The 19,186-nt window shown below is 43.5% G+C and overlaps 1 protein-coding gene across 3 annotated transcripts; it reads right to left on the bottom strand.

The window, feature by feature from the left end:
- Window positions 1–322: 322 nt before the first annotated feature.
- Window positions 323–15,745, bottom strand: TOP3B (DNA topoisomerase III beta). Of its 3 annotated transcripts, none has more exons than XM_063351572.1 (18): window positions 15,125–15,745; window positions 13,306–14,793; window positions 12,426–12,557; window positions 11,293–11,399; window positions 10,972–11,046; window positions 9,900–10,096; window positions 9,312–9,468; window positions 8,130–8,243; window positions 7,140–7,230; window positions 6,669–6,823; window positions 6,325–6,430; window positions 4,943–5,089; window positions 4,081–4,254; window positions 3,146–3,274; window positions 2,743–2,892; window positions 2,191–2,291; window positions 1,742–1,943; window positions 323–881 (listed from the first exon to the last, which is right to left on the bottom strand). In XM_063351572.1, exons 2-18 carry the CDS (start codon window positions 13,373–13,375, stop codon window positions 400–402), a joined length of 2,589 nt encoding a protein of 862 aa, XP_063207642.1. In that variant the 5' UTR covers window positions 13,376–14,793; window positions 15,125–15,745; the 3' UTR covers window positions 323–399. The 3 variants fall into 3 exon arrangements, with proteins under 3 accessions (XP_063207642.1, XP_063207641.1, XP_063207643.1); XM_063351571.1 differs by lacking the exon at window positions 15,125–15,745 and having other exon boundaries at window positions 13,306–13,473; window positions 13,816–13,881; XM_063351573.1 differs by lacking the exons at window positions 12,426–12,557; window positions 13,306–14,793; window positions 15,125–15,745 and adding an exon at window positions 12,053–12,389.
- Between the last annotated feature and the right edge of the window lie 3,441 nt (window positions 15,746–19,186).

The raw sequence follows: 19,186 nt of genomic DNA, 5'->3' as shown, positions 1-19,186 counted from the left end.
TTGCAGGTGTAATTTAAAAATCTGACAGCTACGAACCATTATTTTTCAAGATTCAAAGCCAGATGAAACAAGTCTCACTCCACACCTAAGGACTACAGCAGTGTAACACTGATCTTAATTATCTCTTATAGTCCTGGCACTTGCATTGCTAAGAAAGGCCCCAGAAATGCCAGAAGAGGGGAATTTAATTTCTATCAGCCAATTAAAAGCTTAACGGCTTACTCAGTTATCAACTGATCATCCAGAAGAATTTGTTTTCTGATTAAGACAAGGCATACAACAATCTACTCTCTTTAACATGTCTAAGAACAGGAAAGCAGTGAAGATCAAAAATACTTAAAAATGAACTTAAAGGGAAACAAATTTTTATAAGAAGTTTATTTTTCTGTTGTGTGGCCATTATACAAAGTAAGCAGCCAGAGCTGCCATTTTGTCCTTGGGTTTCTTTGGATTGAGTCTTCCTCCAGGCCTCCGGCCTTTACCTCTTCCTCGGCCTTGCCTTTTCCCTTGCCCCCCGCGGTGCATGGGGTGCCTCATGGCTGCGTGCTTCAGCTCCACCAGATCTTGAAACACAGGGTCACAAAACACGCAGCCTGAATGCTGGGTCTCGTCACCAGGCAGAGGAGATTTGGCTTTGTTAAAATCGACGTCCACAAGGGCTGCATCACACAAGTCGCAGGTCTCCGGCGACACTCGGACTTTGTGGGCATTCTCAAAGAAGTGCACAATCACGTTGCATTTGTTGCATGCCATCTTCCACTTGGGACCCGACGTGGAGTCCAGCACCAGAACCCCATTCTCACATTCGACGCACTGCCCGATTCCAAGCATGCTAAGAGAATGCTGACACGTGGGGTGCGTGCATTCATTACAGCCCATTCCTGGTGGAAGAAGAGCAAAACCATACCACGAGGAACCCTTTATGTCACTACCCAGTTTGGAGGAAGTGAGACACAGAATTCGCAGACAGATGAGTATATTATAGGTTTTCTAAATCACTAGAGAATGGAACCGTTCCCCAAGTGGTAACTTGCCTTTTCACAGAGTCAGAATAATCCCTTGCTCAAAAATTTTTCTGTAATGGCTTTCAGAATTGCCAGATACTGCCACTGTACAGTACAGGCAGTTTGGACACATTAGAGATGAAACCCAATTATGTTTTCAATTAAATGTATGGTTCCTAACTTACTGCTATTTTATGCTTGCACTATACACTGTTAGTACAAGACAGTGTATAAATAAAAAGATGCCAAAAAGCTCCTGATAAAGTAGTGCTTTGAAGCTCTGAGTAAGTTTTGGTCTCACAGTTACCAAACTAAATGCAACTTTTACCCCTTCTTATATCCTTCGACAGCTTTTCACACCATCTATCTCAGTATCAAAACACTCTCCAGACCTGGTCTTCATTTACAGCACTATCCATACCAAGCATACGTCAATTTGCAACGTGCCAGAATCTCAGGGTCTTTCACTGCATACTGAGTGTTAGGAAGGTCACCTACTGTACATGCACATAAATTAAATTCTTCATTTATAAAGAAAAAAAAAAGGATTCAGAAATGAGTTAACTAACAAATTTTAGTCAGAGAGTTTAATGTGAATTTCAGGTATCTGTAATATAATTTGAACAGCACTTTATACTAAGCAACGCTGATTAAAAACTACTAAAAAGCACACTGTATAGACTGCACCTAATTTATTTCAAGTGAGGTCGATCCCTGCACATTTGCAGAATTCCTACCTTTTTTCATGTCCCTGAAGGGAGGATGGTTGTAACAGTATGGACAGAGCGGGTAGCTCTTGCCTCTGGATCCAGACGACCACAGCACCAGCTCAAAGTCATCCAGGGGGCAACGCAACTCTTTGTAGAGTTTAATGGTGCCATTCTGTGGGAGACTGTAGGTGTCATCACAGTGAGAGCAGTGCAGACGACTTGGTTTGGCCTGGAAATAAAACACAAATCTCCAGAAAAAACTGTAGTGTCAACAGGGTTTCAAAACCTACAGGAAATCCGACTGTGGCTGCTCTCTGGTTTGCTCCCCATGGAAAAACTCCATCAGGCTCTTTGTTTTAAAAATGGACTCTGGACAACCACATTTGAATGAACCAAATTCAGCAATGGAAAAGGGGTTTCTATTCAATGTCCCCCCCGAAAGTGAAATTTAAGTTCCAAGTATAAGGCAAACTTACCTGAATATACTTCATGAAGCGATGGCATTTGCCACAGCGGGAAAGAGGTTTACCCGTGGCAGCTAAGGGTGAAAAAGACACTTCCATCAGCTCATCCATACCTGTGAAAGAGATAATCACATCTGTGTTAGAATTCTAGTTCTTAAAAGGAAATCTTGCAGAAAATCATCTACAGGACCTGTGAAGAAGTAGGTGGAAACAAAAATATTTTATTCCCAATGCTCTTCCTTGTTTAGGAAGACTTTTTAAATACACAGCGTTTTGCAGTGAGCATGCACAAACACCCAAGAGTAAGTCCTTCAGCTAGTCTGAAGTTTTTGAAAACTCACCACTACACAGCCACAAAATCAATCTGAGGTCGAGTTTTGGAGCCATGATTCAGCCCATTTCCTTTTGGAGAGCAACTTAATTTGACTGGAAACTCCCAGTCGTGGAACACAACTTTCCAGTAAGCCTAAACCTCTGAAAGGAACCTAATATGCAAGTATTTTCTACTAGAATCTTTGCAACGATTAAGTAATTGTGGGGAACTCAACATGTAAGAAGTTTTACCTGCAATAGAATCCACAAAATAGTGAAATTTTCTTTTGAAAATGTCAAGGGTGTGCTCCAGGACCTGGTGATAATTCGCTTTACCCAGAGCTATTAAGTTGAGTTGCTTCTCTACAGCACTGCGGATTGTAGGAAGAACCAATTCTGCATCTAACAGAACGAGAGAGACAACAGCAACAGAGAAGCAACAATGAAGGATCAAGAAATCGGGGTAGGAAACCGTCCATTCCTAAACTGATATCAAAATGAACAAACAAGTTTTAATTACTGTAGTCTTTGGAATTAGGGATACTTTCCTAGATGCATTATTTCAGACAGAAATGCTACTTTTAAGGTGACAACAGCCCCATACTGAAGGCAAAAAAGGGTAAGCGGATGGAAAGGGAAAAAACATTTAACTGACCTATTTTGTAATAACCATGAACCAGGACGATGCCAAGGTTTGTAGGCTTTAGTCTCCGACCACTCTCCACTGTGACATAGTTTCGCTGGCAAATATTGTTAATGTGGACTGGAATACTTGCGTCAGTTCCTGCCACACAAAGGAAAACAATATATCCGTCCTGAGCAAAACAAAGTTTCCATCAAATTATTCATTTCTGACTTCTCTGGTTCTATATTAAATTATAGTGCTCCTGAGACTGCTTAAAATGCAGATACCTTTTTACTGTTACCCAGCTTCCAGTGGATAACCTCTCTCTCATAACTCTCGTGTCCTTTGCAGGTCTGAGAAGACTGAAACATATGTTTTAACCTTAATTCTTTCATCTCTTCCAAGGAATTACTATTAGGAAGTCACTTATTCTTACAATCACTTATTCTGGAAAAACACACCGAAGTAAGACACTATGTTTGTTTTAAATGGACAAATTTATGACAATGCATCAAAGGAAACAAGTTACTTTTTTTTTTTTAAAAAAGTGTTATTGTGGTAATTGTATAATAAGATATATGAGGACTACTGGAGCCAGCAAAGCTGACGCAAGCTGCAAAGACAGAAAATCATTCCTAAGAACGGGGAGGTGCATTCTTCCGTACAACATCCTCTCTTTCTGACACAGAAGTGACAAGGACGCGTTATGAGAGGATACTGCTTTGGCCAGAAACCAGGCATAAGGATAAGAAAGGGAAAGGAATGTCAGGGAAGAGACAATCTACCACCTGCTAAGAGGTGCTACAGACACTGTGGTTTGAAAGGGAAAAAGAGATCATTACTGCACCTATTCAAATGAATACTGAAAGGTCATTACCGACAGAGATTGTTCAGAGGAGCGATTCAGACTCTTTGCACTCTTGGTGGCTGTATTACGGGATAATGTAAGTTAAGCAAGTTCCTACCAATGCCATGCTTTTCCATCAGAGTGATAAGTTCTGCTTCTGTCAGGTAATCAGGAGGACTGGTTTGCTTTTCCAGCAATTTTATTTCACCAACTGGAAAAAGATCTCCTTTCTCACAGTGGGGAAGGCTCTCTTCTAATGGGATGCTGTGCCACGGCATAATGTCTGTGAACCCTGGAAGTAAAGAAACAAACAAAAATAATGAGAGCTCATCTTCACAGCTGTCAAAAGGCCAAGGTATACATTTCTAATTTTAACGTGGGCCACATCATACAGACCAAAGTTAAGAGGCTGCCTGCCATACCGTGCAGAAGACGTCTGAGGCAGTACAGTGGCACAAGATGCTATCTCCCACTACATTTTGTGCATGACTTGAGTCAGGTTGATACATGAAAAAGTTTAGAAAGCTTTCCTTGAAGGAAAACACAGTGCCAGAACGCGTGGGAAAAGTTTCTTAAAAAGGAAATACAAATAGTAAGTCATATTAATGTAACAAGGACTATTGGGCCAGCTTACCATAGAAATCTCAATGGTGGCGCTACATTCTTTATACAGAGGCCCAAGAAAAAAACCCTGCCTTTGTGTAATTTAACCTTCAAAAGGCATTTGCTCTCTATAAAAAGACTGGTCATCACACTAGCAAACGCGGCATTAAATCTTTGAGACTACTACATGAAAAAAAAGACTTTTTTACTGTAACTGAAGTATGGAAATGAACACAAAGATTTGGTTATTGGTCTTGATAGCTCAAAAGTCTTCAAAATGGTATTTGTCCCCAACACTTCCCTTTTATATCCATTCAATGTATTAATGGGGAAAAAAAATACCTGTAGATAACTAGTTACTCTGTGGTTAGTCTTACCTGGTGAAGTTACCACTTTTCCAATACAAGTAAAACGTTCAGGGCCAATACTGAAAGAAATGGTGGTTTGTAGGTACTTGCAATCAGCGCTGACAGTGGCGATGAAATGCCTAGTTATATACTCATACAGTCGCCATCCATCTCCACCTGAGGATAAACAACATCTTACCCACAAAACCCAAGTCCTGCAGCTCTACAGTAGATCTGCACTAAAAGGTACCAGACAGATTTCCACAGGTATCACGGGAAAAACTGGTGCGTGGAAAAAAGCAAGATTCAGAAGTCCATCCAGTCTCCCCCTTAAAATTTCCCTGCCTATAGAATCACCACGTCATGCAAACACGAGCTGCGTGCAGACGCTCTAGGAGAAGGACTGCCAATTTAGCCATCCCATTTCCCAATGTTGCAACATGTCTGAATGAGAGGATAAAGCAGAAAACCTTTTCTTTTTTCCTTAAAAAATAAAATAAAAAAAGAAGACATATGAACAGAAATAAAACGTTCTTCTGCTTCGTGCCACTGGAGACCGCATCCTAATCTAAATCCTAAAATGGGATTCTAGTAGCAACTGCCACACTGGGCAGCTTGAAGTACTGCAAGAGATCGCTCTAAAATACTACTTATTAACGCTAACGTAGGTTAAATTTCCAAGCAAAGTTTCCTTATTCACAATCTACAGGTGGGAAATGGACTAGTCGAAAGGTTACACTGCTACGAACAACTTCTAAGTCTTAGTCCTGTGCTTTGCATATTTCATCTTACTCTGTATATAAAGAAAAAAATTTTATATGGCCATTCAGTACCCTATACAATTACGTAAAATTTTAAAGCACTTGTTTTTCTATCAGAGATTATTTCACTGATTCACAAAAATCAAGTTATCAATTTTCTACAATCACCTTAGCTATTCTTAAGAAACAATACAATACATTCACTACAGTTTCTTATAACCTTAAAATCCCTTTTTGAGGGATAACAGCATACGAAACTTAAACATTAATTTTAATATAAAACCCCCAAACCATAGAGACTAAATTAAAATACAACTGAAGTTTGACTTTCAAGTACAAAAACAGAGTCATTTCAATACTTGGAAGTTCTTATTCTGTTGCAAATTCCTCCTAGAAAGTAGGCATTAAGTTGGCTATTCCTTTTTCTTAGCAGTACTACGGTCCCTAGGAACAATTACTGAATAGCAGACCAGCTCTGAACTTCGCCGTCACCAGAAGTTTAAGTTAGGATAAAGTCTGTTCTCTCTCTACTTCCTGCCATTCAAAAAATTGTATTTTCAGTTGAAACTTGGGGATCTTCAGACTGGCTCCTGTACCTCAAGGAACTACTTTCCTCACATAGTGTTCCACCACTCCTGAATTTGCCTATACCTAATTCTGCTTCTGTTGCCGCTCTCATTGGTGTGATGGGAGGATGGTCTCCTGCATCGTGGCCTTTCCTTGGACGATTAATGCCTTCTGACAGCAATGCTTTTACCTGGTGAAGGAAGAGAGAGAAAACAGGCTGGCTGAAGCGCGTAACAGGTCTCTCTTAGCAGGTTCAGAAGCTTCTCAGATCAAATCCATAACAATACAACATCCATAAATAAAAGCAATTACAGATATTTACTGATTCTAAAGACCTATAGGTCACAATATACCAAGTAAGATACATTCTAAAACACAGACTAAAGAATGATCTGTTAAGCAGTAGAGGTATTACTTCATGTACTCACAGTTTCTGCCCAATAAGGATTATTGGCTTGCTGTCTCAAACATCCTTTCAAGTCAAAATTTTCTGGATAATGAGTAGTTTCTGTTCGAGGGTAGCTAATATAACCCTGAGTATAAAGACGCTCTGCTATTTGCATGGCATGTTGTGGACCCATTCCTAAAATGGGATAAGAGAAAACAAAAATCACCTACACATCACTGTGATGATGATTTGTTTGCTGTATCTGGAAGTATACCTTGTCAAAGCACTCAAATAAATCATGGCTCGTCCTTTCCATAAGACTTTTGTCACCTTGATCTTACCCAACATTTCACTTTTTACAGGCTTTCTAAATTTGATCCTTCCCCCCAAATGATGTATTATATAGAGATGAGGGTATCAAACTATATTTGATACGTCCTTGATTATTTCATCGGAGAAGCCAAAATATTTTGCTTTAAAACAGTGTGAAAATCTGAACTTTTACACATACCTAAAGCAGCACTGGCCACTCGTAGCATTTCTACCGTGTTCAGAGCCAGTGGTCTCTGCTTCACCTTCTCTTTTTTACTCACAGATTCTACCTAGAAAATAGCATTTTCCCAGTAAAAGTTTTGAAGTTTGGTAACTGGTAAACATATAATTTCCACCATGCCTATGAACATGTGGCATACCTAACATTACCTATTCTTGTCATACCTGTTTCGTTTTCTTAAAACAGTAACCACCGATATATTTTTACATTAGGAAATCTGACTGGAGATAATTTTACCAAATTCTAAAGTTATAGTCCTAAGGTTCCTTTGTGCTATGGACCAGATCAGGCCTGTAACTGGGAATGCAGCAAGGTAGCTTATTGCTCTCTTTACTTCCCATTTACCTCAGCAGCACGTAGTTTCAGTGATACAAGGATTTAGTGCTTATTCCAAGCAATGGTCCTAACTATAAGGATCTAGATTTTTAAAAGCTTCATGCAGTCTTTGGACCTTGATGGCTGTAAGCACTTAAATCCGAACATACTGTCAAACAAGTATTGAACAGAGCAGAATTAGAAGTTAATTGTCTATAAAGACTGTACCATACACACGATTAAAAATTTAACTGCAGGAATATTGCCATATAAGTAATTAAATTCTGATTTATACAATGTCTCATGGGAAATAAGAGGTCTGCTTGGAGATCTAAACAGGATTTCTTAGCAGGTTTAGTAATGAAGACTTCTATCGTGAGTGACGATCATTTCCAAAGTCAATATTAAGAAGGGGCTTCTGCTGAGATGACCACAGTAGCATAATATGAACTACAATGAAAAAATCTCTTGCTTTTTATTCTCATTTACATAAAGTTGAATGGAGGAAAAACCAAGTCAGAGATATTCTAAATCCTTCTTTAATAAAAAAAACAATATGCAGCAAATGAGATATTAAATGCTATTTCCTTTATATGAAATGTGGCTCTACTGACATTTAGTAAATATTCCTACCTTTGCTTCTTTTGCCATCTTTGTTATATTCAGGAACATTTGAGCAATCTCACGATCAAACACCCTCACTCTATCCCAATCCAAAGTGAGAGAACTTTCTTTTTCAGGGTTCACCTAGTGGACACACACCAAAAAAAAACAATCCCACCGACTCTGTTACTAGAAGTGTGAGGATGCACATTTTCAACAATAACCCAGCACACAAATCCTACTACTACCTGTGCTGGGACACAAGTGCTTCAAACCTGCAGCTGTACTTGTTTTCACAGGAGCTTTTGAGAAAGATGGAGTACTTTTGAGTTCTGAGGTCAGGGGAATGACTGGAATTATTCCTGCAGCTAACTGAAATACTATTCTTATTTTTCATGCTGGGAACAGTAAAGGCTGATATGGGCAGAAATTCAAAGTTTACCATTTTGATTTAGCAAAATTAATCATTTATATTAAACTGTAAAGTCCCATATACAAAAATAAATATGAAGCAACCAATACGAGAGCACAAAACTCTCTGAAAACACCAAGTATTTCTAGCACAACACACATGAGATGCATCAGAAAACAGATGACAATAGGCACCAGATTATTTTTTTTTTAAATCTAAAAATGGCAACTTTTTACCATCTACCCCGTATTTGTTTAAAAAAATCCTTGTGATCACAAGCAGTAAAACCATGTTGGTTTGCTCTCAGAGCTCGGACAGCAGCAAGGCTATAAAACTGCTATAAGCTGCCAAAGTATTCAGAGGACTCAACTGCCAATTAACACAATGAGCATTTTATTTGCTTTAAAATTCCAATACTGAGCAATGCCAATGTTTGTTGGCAGCCTAATTAACTCCTGGATTCAAATTAACAACACAGTAAGTCCAAGGACACCAGGGAACAAAAGCAAACCATTTTAAGTAGTCTTTTTGGCTGAGTCTAAGCTTAGATGGTTAGCACTGCAGAATTCTTATAAGCGGCAAACAATAACCACTTTAATACAAAACTGACATCCTGGAATCTGTTCTACAGAGTGTGCTGACATACATGTGAACTGAACGAGAACACATGAGAAAACTGTAGGCATTGTGAATTCTTGTCAACAGCTACAAATTTATGAATGAACAAAATGAAAATATAAGTGCATTTCTTTGGTAAGAATATATGTTCCTCATATACAAACAAGCATTGTAAAACTTACTTTAGCTTGCAGCACCCAGTAAGTCTCAGGCTTAAATGACTGGATTTTGTCATGCCTTTCAACACAGAATCCAAGTGTTGGGGTCTGACATGGCCCAAAGGAGATGAGGGAGCTGTCTAAATTCCCATATTTCCCCTGAAAGTATTTAGTCTGAAACCTACGAGAGGGAAAAAAAGAGCAAGGAACAAGTACATTAATATCCTCATTCCCATGAAAAGCAAAACTTTTCTTTAACTCAAACACATGAATACGAGTAATCTATTAAACCATTTGGCCATTAGGGAAGGAGCATTCTGAGAAATACTGTCTCTTAAAGCAAATTAAGTCGTAATTACTTTGCCTCAGAATCCTGTTTATTCACAAAGAAATGTGTGAGATAAAATAAGAACGTACACTAGCTGTCAGTAGTACTTCACCTAGCTCGGTTAAAGCCATAGCACAATTTTTTATTTCTTTTTATTTGTCTGTGCATAAAATTGTTTAGTTTGCTGCCGATCAGAATTAGCCACTAGAGTTCTGAGGCATATTTTGTGGACAGAGCAGTATTCCTGAACCTTTCATAAATCCGTCTCTAATCTATGCTGTCACCTTGTAAACGCACAGCCAATTCTAAGATCCAGCTCCTGGCGGGCATCCACTGAAAGGGCTTCATTGCGATTGGGTTCTCCCAAGTGATTCATGGCATTGCAGATGTCTGTGTCAGTAATAGAACTGAATTTAGCTCTATAAATCGTCCTTTCGGTGCTACGAGGTTTGTTCATAACAGGAAGAACAGCATCAAGAACCTAATGAAGATCAGAAGCATATTTTAAGAGTAACTGAAAGGTAAGGGCTTGAGTCAGTTTTTCTCTCTAAAGAAAAAAACCACACTACTCCCCACATAGTATTTGCTGATACGTAACTACTTTCTTCATTCAGTAAGATGCCATGACAATACACTAACTGATAAGCAAGAGCAGTATTTGTCTGTCCACTCAGAAGTGTATTAAGAATTAGCAAAACTGAAGGATTTATTTATTAAACAGCAACTGCTGGAAGTGAAACACTATTCTTAGCTAAGTGCAAAGAAATTCACCAACGCAGCTGCAGAACCTTTTGGTGAGTATGTACCAGCTTCTGTCTAGGTTTATGTATTGACAGGGACTAGTTATGATACAGTGTATTTAAAGAACTTAAAACAATTACTTGATGTCGTCTTAAACAAAAACGTACTCTTTGCACACCAAAGTTTTAGATCTATACCTTTCACGTGCAAAGTCCACATTCCTGCAGTAAGCCTACGCTTAAAAGGGGCCTCTCTAACTGCTTAGAGAACAAAAGCTAATAGAGATGATCGAGTTTTGTAAGGACAACAAAATAACTACTCCAGCTGTGAAATACGGACCAATTCTTAAAGCACTGTAATGTTCAAACATTTAAGAGACCTTATTGTTCATCTCAGATGAGCAACAGCTATGAAATTGATTTACACTCTTTAACTGACATGTTAACAAGAGAATTCAAAAGCACATCAGTTTTTCCACCAAGGCCCTCCATGCCTTTAAAAGGTGATTCAACTTAGTTTGAATTTTACTGTATATCCATAAAACAATATGCCGACAGTGTTGTATGTCACAGATAAATATTACTGTACCATAAGTCTTAAAAATGGAAATCTTACTTCAAAACAGATGTTTTCTCCTTCCTTATCACAATCCAACCACAAGACAATACAATCACAGCCTCTTCCCTCCACCTGTGAGAGAAATAAGCACAGTTCTTTAGCAACTCAAAAGAAGACCTATCTCCTCCCTAACTGTATACCTTGTTTCTGTTTTAAAGTAATAGAGATAATTTATTTGGTACAAAAACAATTGGAAGACTACAGCAGAAGTGACCAGAAGTCTGCAGGTACTTAAAGAGTGGCTGAAGAGAGAAGAAGAAATAGAATGCCAAGGGAAAAAAAATGTATCTCTCAAATAAATCTCGTAAGAAAGAATACCTGTAAAAACTTCACCATGGTCAGTTTGGGATTAGCTTCTTTCTTTTCTGTGGGAGCTTTGCTAAAAAGTTCTGCTGGATCCACTTTATCCCAGCTGTTATATTTTCCTGAAAAGCAGGAGTATATTAAGTAGAGCTCTAAATATCCATGAAAAAACCCCAATAACCAACCAACAGCAAACATTACTTTGGAAAAGACTTGGCTTTCAAGATTTGTGCCTGAAACCTTTCTACTCTAACACATCTTGCTTTACTATGCCCCAAAGGACCCCTTAGCATTATGTGATTTGCAGCTATCAGTTTAAAACTAATAAAGGAAAAAAAAAATACTACGCACCTCTCAGAAATTTTAACATGAGCTATTGAAACACCTTGTGTTTGTACAATTAGTTGATCACGTGAAGGGGAGGGAGCTACTTTTCCTTGTTTTCACAGCGCACACATAATGTGCACATTGCACTCTGTTTTACTGTTCATTAGCTATGGCCAGTGATGTCTCAGCCCTGGAACGCCACGGAGCACCCTCTGTCACCTTCTCATATCAACCCATTTGTTCATTTCCATTTTTCTGAAGTACCTGTTAGCAATACTGCTCAGCAGCTACCTTAGACCGTCCCTCTTCAAAGCACTGCATAAGTAATTCAAAATTTAGTCTTCATAAAACTTGTGAGGTTGTTACCATGAGAGGAAATACAGTAGTCACGTGACTAGTCCCACACGTAAGCAAGTCAGTGACAGGACTCCCCGCGCGTGATCCTTACCGTGTCTCTATTTTGCAGTAATACGCTACAATGCTTTTGAGAACATCCCTTTGGACTCTGCTTTCCTTAATCGCCCTTCATCCAAAGCACCAAAACATTTTTACAGGCTAGCAAATGGAGCCTCATCTCCCCTCATTTTCCAGGGACATAATTCATGCACAGAAAACAGACGTGGCATATGGTCATGCAAGAGGCCAGACAAAGAACTAGAAACAAAAATCAAGAACTGCTGACCACAAGTGATCTTTTCATCCTCCTTTCCTACCTAGTTCTAACATTCTTCCTGAATTATTTACACAATGAATACTTTCCTATTAGAAGTCCTTCACAGTTTCACAACCAATGCCAGTTAAAACGTTTTATGAACAAATACCTATGAAATCCAAAGTCATAACATGACCACACACAGACGTCATCTTGAAATGGGCACTCTGTCCTATGAACGATCCAGTGTACTCATGCACAGAGCACGCACCATTCAGTCCCTTGCGAGAGGACATGTTTCCTGTGAAAATAAGATCATCAATATCAACAGGATAAAAAAAAGTATTGGAATAAGTTATTTTGTGTGAAATGACATCTCCCTTTTTTTAGATCTTACAGCTGGGGTCTTCCTGATCACAAAATTCTACTCATTGATCAAGTTTTTGTTTTGGTTAATTATCACTTTAGACCTTTTTTAAAGTGTATTTCATTTTCAATTGAGACTATTCACTATCTCCTCCATCCTCTCCCTCCCACCAAGAAATCCTTTCAAAAATACAGCTAGTTTTCTAGATCAGTCCAGTTACAACCAACTCGATTTTCCATGTGATTTATAGAATATTTACTACCACTTCAAAAATTTCAGAACAGCAACTCGCTACTCGATTAGCACTTTCAAGAAACCATATGCACCAACACTCACTCCAGCTACATAAAATACCAAACCCAGATTCCTTTCTTCTTGAATAGGCATATAAAACACATAAAAACAAACAGTGTAAAGGGCCACCCTGCTGTTTATAAACCGCAACCTGTCCTAAGCCACCATCCCCAGGTGGCAGCTGCCCCAAGACAACCACGGAACGGACCAGGGTGTTTTTCAGCCTCACTTCAACTACAGCAAAACCTGGTAACCTTCGTGACACGCAATTTGCCTCTGTGCAACTAACGTGTATCTCCTCAGTCGGGCTGTGCATTCCAGAGCCCTCCACTCTGCCACGGGCAGAACAACACGCAGAAGGACTGAACCAACACGCTTTTTTTCCTACCCCTTGAGAGGATCTTGGCGATGGACTGAGCCAGAGAAGGCTTCTCCGCGACCATTAAAACAGTCTTCATTTTCAGCTGACGAGACACAAGGTGCCACGGGTCTTAACCGGGTCTGTGACCCCCGCAGAGGACGGCAGGCAGCCCGTGAGCGAGAGCCAGTCCCCAGCCTGAAGGGAGGGAGGACAAAACAGGTTTGCTGCCAAGCCCAACAGCAGCGGGACCCAGGCAGGCAAGGGCAGACCCTGCCGCTCCCCGCGCCGGGGCGGAGCGCCCCCCTTGGCTGAGGAGCGCGGGGAGCGGCCGGGGCACCGCTTCCACCCGAGCCTTCGGTGACAGCCGGGGCCTGGCGGCCGGGAGAAACCGAGGGGAGCCGCGCCGCCGCCCACCCCGGCGCTCCCGGAGGGGCGAGGGACCCGCCCGCCGCGCTGAGGGGAGGAGAGGGGAAGGGAGGAGCGGCGCGGAACGGCCCCGTCCCCGCCGGCCGCGCTCCGCGCCCCACCGCGCCGCACCTCAGCAGGCGGCCATGGCCTCCGCTTGCGCTTCCGGGTCACGGCGCCGGAAGCCGCGCCGCCCGCCTCCGCGCCGGCCCCGCCCCTCCGCCGAGAGCACGGGGCGCCCCCTGGCGGAGCGGAGGAGCGGCGGCGCTGTGAAGCGGCCGGGGCTGAGGGGGGCAGTCGGCGTTAGAGACGAAGCCGGACGGGAGAGCGGCACCGCCGGACGGGAGAGCGGCACCGCCGGACGGGAGAGCGCCGGGAGAGCGCCGGGAGAGCGCCAGCAGGACGTGCCGCCGCCGTTCGCGCCCCACAGCCCGTGTGCTCAGCACTGCCCCGGCACCTGCCCCCGCGCATGAAGGCCCATCGCTGTCTAAGGTGCACGCAAATCACACATCTCCAAACTTCTCTAAGAAAATCCATTCACACAAGCTGTATCTGCGTTACCCAGGCCACTTCGGTTAAACCAGTGCACCTGCGACTTAGTTCCTCGTTTCCATGGACTTCAAACCCTACGAATAGTCTCTGCCGCCAACAGCATCTCTTCCAACGCAGACAGGCTTGTCCCAGGAGCGTTAGGAGCACCCGAGGGGCAGGGCAGCGGGCGGGCGCAGGCCGGGGCATCCCCGGGGGAGCGAGGGCAGCCCCGGCCCCGCGATGCCCACGGCTGCCACCCCGGGGACGCCGGGCCCTGCCGGGGCGGGGGGTGTCAGCGGATCGGGGCAGTTTCCCACCTCTCCGGCAGCCGTCTGCTCTTCCACGCGTCCCGGCGTGTTTCTGTCAAGGGAAGTGCTGAAGAGGGAAGCCCCAAGTCGATGCGTTTTTACAAGGCCTTTGCGGAGGAGCTCAGCTCTCTGTTTTTACCCCTGTGGTGTGCATCCATCATTGCCAAGGTTTATAGCACTGCTGTTCCAAGAGTTGCTCCGTACCGTACAAACCCGAAGAGAAGAGCTTGGGAAGCTGCCAGGATCAGGATGTACATCAGCCTCACGCTGTCTGGAATAAAAAGGAACTAATTCACCTTCAATTAGATTAGTAGGCAATTAATAGATATTAGAGGTACCAAAATCAAAACAAACCCAGGGCTTTTAATTCTTTGGCAATACTGAAGTTAGAACTTGTTAAAACAAATGTGTTCTGCTGTTTCAATGCCTCGTTCCCTTTGACATCTGGGAAACATCTGGAACAATCAGGATGCAAGTTAAAACCAAGTCTTCAGATATGTCAGATACATACTTTTCAATTTCCTCTAGTAAAAGCCCTCTACAAAATCCAACGTTTCTTTTCAACTGTGCAACGTAACGTGCAAATTCTGACTTGTACTTACCTGTGAAAGTGCAGTCAGGTCTCTCGGATGCGCGGGGGAGGGACTGCGGGCACTCTGAGTGCCCATGTGCCGGTACAGACACGTCCGTGGCTGGTTCATTGGGCCACACGCATTTTCCCAGCCTGAAGAAACCCCTGTATACGAGACAGCCCACATACGCCAGCCCTCCTTAGCCTAATCCACGGAGCACGTTGGGACATCAGGTCACAACAGTCTCTTCCAAGCGCTCACAACCAGGAGAGGGCAGTTTAGGGAAGCCCTTTGCACTTTGGAAAGCCTCACCCCATTTCTAACCTTCCAGCATGGAGCTGTGTCGGTCCCACCACTGCCGAAGGGAGCAGGTCACTCAGCCAGGCTGGTGACAGGGGCTCTGCAGCCCTACAGGGCAGGTTGGGCACGGCTCCTGGGCTGGGGCGGGTGCCAGCCACCGGAGAGCACGGCCGCTACAGGGGTCTCTGGGCCAGGAGGCAGGAGCTCACAATAGCACTTGGCAGACACACAGGTTTTACCCCATTTCCCTGACTTTCTCTAGCACAGCACTAGGCTGTGGCTCAGGACATTGTAAATTCACTTTGCTCCGTGTTGCATTGTATTCTCCCCAGGAACTGGCTCCTGCCCGCTGCGACAGCCCTGGAGAGCCCGCCATGACCTCCTCTCATAGGGCTCTTCTCCTCCATGTGTTACTGCTGTTTCAGGTTTGGCCACCTTTGCTTTAGAAGCACTTCTCACCACACTGAGGAGGCTCCAAAAAATTATCTTGCCTGACCCCAGCACCCTTGCGGCGATCAGCGGGCTCTGGGAGGCTCTTCCTTCCCACTGGGAGAAACTCCAGGGAAAAGAGGCCATGTTTGCCAAGACTCCAGTTAACCACGGCGCTGGGGCAGGCTTCATCCAGGACTACTGACACCCCCCTCCTTTACTTTTTTCAGCTCTGGCTGGCGTTTCTTCATTTTTCTTCTGAAGAGCTGAAGGCAACAAACACAGAGCTCTAGCTGTATGAGTGGGGCAGAATAATAAAAAAAGCAAAGCAAATAGCCTCTCCTGTGGTTTTCTCAAGAGAAAACCAAGTTTTGTTTCTCAGTTTAAATCATTAGCTAGATTTTGTTTTACACTGACTTGGGAAGCCTATCAAATTAAGAAAGCTACAGCTCTGGGTAATACACTTGGCACACTGACACTTCGACCTCGCTGGTCCTGGCTGTAGAGTCACAAGTTTTTCAACACCATTTATCCGCCAGGTCATTCCAGTGGATGGTTATTCAAACAGCCAAAATTCTCACCCGGACTGAGATGTCCACGTCTGCTTCTCTAGCAGAGGAGCGCGCGCAGTGGTTAGAGCCTTGGACCTCCTCGTTCCAGCAGTGACTCACTGACTGGCTTCGGTAACTAACGCCCTGGTGCCTGCTCTCACCTCCAGCACTCGGGGAGCAACTTCCCTCCTCAGGGACGTTTCACAGAGCTGTATGTGTAGAGGCCATTTTAAGAGCAAGATAGAAAAAGCTACAGAAATACAAAGTATTGTAGGGAGCATGATCATTCCTCCTTCATTTCCCTGGGCTCATTCTTGACCTTAGAGTAACTTTTTCCTGTTTGTTTCCAAACACACTTGGAAAGATTGCCATGAAATTAATAAGTATTGACAGGAGGGTCAGGCAGGCAGAAACACATCTGGAAGGATGCCACAGACATTAGAAATTATGAAAATGCAGGTCAAATTATTAAAATAGTTTTTCTTTTTTTTCTTTTTTTTTTTTTTTAAAAAAACTAAATAAGAACTATGAGGCCACAAAAATGTGCCTGAAATCTCAACTACGAATCTGGGCTCCAGATACTTCAGTGCTGGGAAGCAGGAGACAGAGCCTACCACGTACAGAGCAACAACAGCACTTAAAGTGTCTTGTGCTGCAGTGAAAGTCATGTTTCTGCCCCTTATAAGAAATTTAAAAAATTAATCTTTGAATAGTAGAAGGAGAGAGGGTGAATGCTGATGAAACAGGATATTATTTGTTGCTGGGACATACGCACACACACGACACATGAGGTATCATTGGATCTTGACTGTTTTCCCCTTAAGTAATACCTTTTTGTTTAAAGGAAAATGCAAAAGTCCAGAGATAACCAAAGCTCTGTATTAGAAAGCATCCAGGCTTCAGTCCCGTACACATCCATACACCTGCCAATTAGTAGGTGTACCGCTTAGGAACACAGGCTCACCTACAAAAATGAGGGGGGGAAATATCAGCATAAAGAGACTGTGAAGTTAAAGCACCCGTTTATCATATGCAGCATTTCTTCTCGCTTTGAGGCCACCTTAAATTGAAGGAGAGATGTGTAAGGAACCTGTGTGAATGGGAGTGGATCCACAGGGATGGAACAAGAGAAACCAAACGTGCATTTTTTTCAGGTTTGGTCTTTCACCAGCTGCTGTGTAATCCAGCCCCGTTTTGGCATTGACAATAATCCGTAATCCAGGTAGGATAACACAGCCCCTCTCCAAATGCAGTCTGCAATAACAAACAAACAAAAAAACCAAACAAAAAAAGCAGAAAGAAACCCAAAGGCAACATGATGGAGACCACTGGAAACCCACGTCCCCACGCGTCTGTAATTGTAGTGCAGACCCATGGGCATGGCCGGAGGGGGCACAGACCTCAGCTACTTTCAAGGGGTTACTTGCAAATTAACAGCAATTTAGCCGCAGCCACGCAAGGTCCCAACCTCCACACAAGTAGCCGAGACCCGGGTGGTGCAGCCTGCGTGGGAGCCTATCTGAGCAGAAAGATCTGCATGGGTTGCAGTCTCCCCAGGTTGGAGCAGGCATGCCCTGAGATCACCAGCAGACTCAGCACGCTTCCCCATGCCGGGAGAGCTCACCCGCCCAGGGGAGGTAACGCTGTCCTCGCCGCACGTCGGGGAAGCCTCTGGCACCGTGACATTGATGTGCAGGTTTCCCAAGAGCTGAGCTGGTTCCCCGACTCCTGCGCAGGGTTTCCCGTCTGTGGTTGAGCTTCACCTGAGGAAACCGGCCTTGTTCCACCCTGCGCCATGTCCAGCCTCTCCTGTCCCACCCCAAGCACTGGCTACTGCTGCCCACCCCCCCTTACACCGGCTGGGGCAGGGCTGGCGCGGAGAGCCGGCTAACAGCTGCCCGGCTGGACCAGGTCATGCGCGGAGCTGCTCATGGCTGCTGCACGTCCCCCCACCTACACACACGGCACTCCCAGCTGTGACACTGCAACGTGGAGACACCGGGGCCGAGCAACCCGGCGCTGGTCTGGCAGGACAGACTGACGTGTGCGCCGGCCGGGCCGGGCCCGTGCTGGGCATTGACTGCATTGGCAGTTTTGCAGTTCTCGTTCAAATGGTGCAAATCTAGATAACGGAACAGCATGCCGTAAACGTCCCCATTGCCAAAAATAATACCTGGATGTGAGGAAATCTGTACTTTATAATTCATAACCATACAGGAAGGTTTAGACAGCCTTGTAATGTTTACTGCGTACTTAATTATTCATGTCTTTGCTTTCTAAATGTCCGAATTGCATAAATTAGGGGTGAGGTAAATTCTTGGCTGCCACTTTGTAGAAATCTCAGCTGGTTTTTGAACCAGAGTTTTTATTGGGTTTGGAACTTGGAATTTCTGCTTCAAATTGGGTTGAATCCTCGGTGCTGAGGGCACTCCGCCAGCTGAACCCACGTGGAGCCAGCCAAAAGCTCATCTTTGCCTAAATTTCACATCTCACTCTACCCAGAATGGGGCAGGATTCAGGACTTCGAAAATTTAATAGTAATTATTTATATTCTATCCTTCTTGTTGAGGCCATGTTTTCTTATGGCCTTTCTCTGTCCCAAATCTCTGAAGTCAAGACGATCCAAACAATTGTATCTACACTGCTTTTTCTTTGGGAAGGACTGTTTGTCTCCCCGCGTGTCTAGGACCTTCCTAAGGTTGAAGCAGCTGTGAAAAAAATGAAGAACCAACTTTGAAAAAGAACCTAAGACCCCTCATTACCAGAAACCTCTCAGAACGCCGTTCACAATTACAGTGTTTTTAAAATTACC

The sequence above is a fragment of the Chroicocephalus ridibundus genome, chromosome 13 (assembly GCF_963924245.1).
Source record: "Chroicocephalus ridibundus chromosome 13, bChrRid1.1, whole genome shotgun sequence".
Taxonomy (NCBI): domain Eukaryota; kingdom Metazoa; phylum Chordata; class Aves; order Charadriiformes; family Laridae; genus Chroicocephalus; species Chroicocephalus ridibundus.
Note: the sequence above shows the minus strand (reverse complement) of the source record. Positions and strands in the feature narration are given on the sequence as shown.

What these genes read in the sequence shown, in the direction of transcription:
- TOP3B (XM_063351572.1), bottom strand. Translation starts at nt 13,375, where the DNA reads ATGAAGACTGTTTTAATGGTCGCGGAGAAGCCTTCTCTGGCTCAGTCC. An exon ending in CGCCAAGATCCTCTCAAGGG is followed by an intron (nt 12,558 to 13,305) that starts GTAGGAAAAAAA and finishes TTATTTTCACAG; the next exon opens with GAAACATGTCCTCTCGCAAG. An exon ending in GCTTCATGAAGTATATTCAG is followed by an intron (nt 1,944 to 2,190) that starts GTAAGTTTGCCT and finishes TTTTATTTCCAG; the next exon opens with GCCAAACCAAGTCGTCTGCA.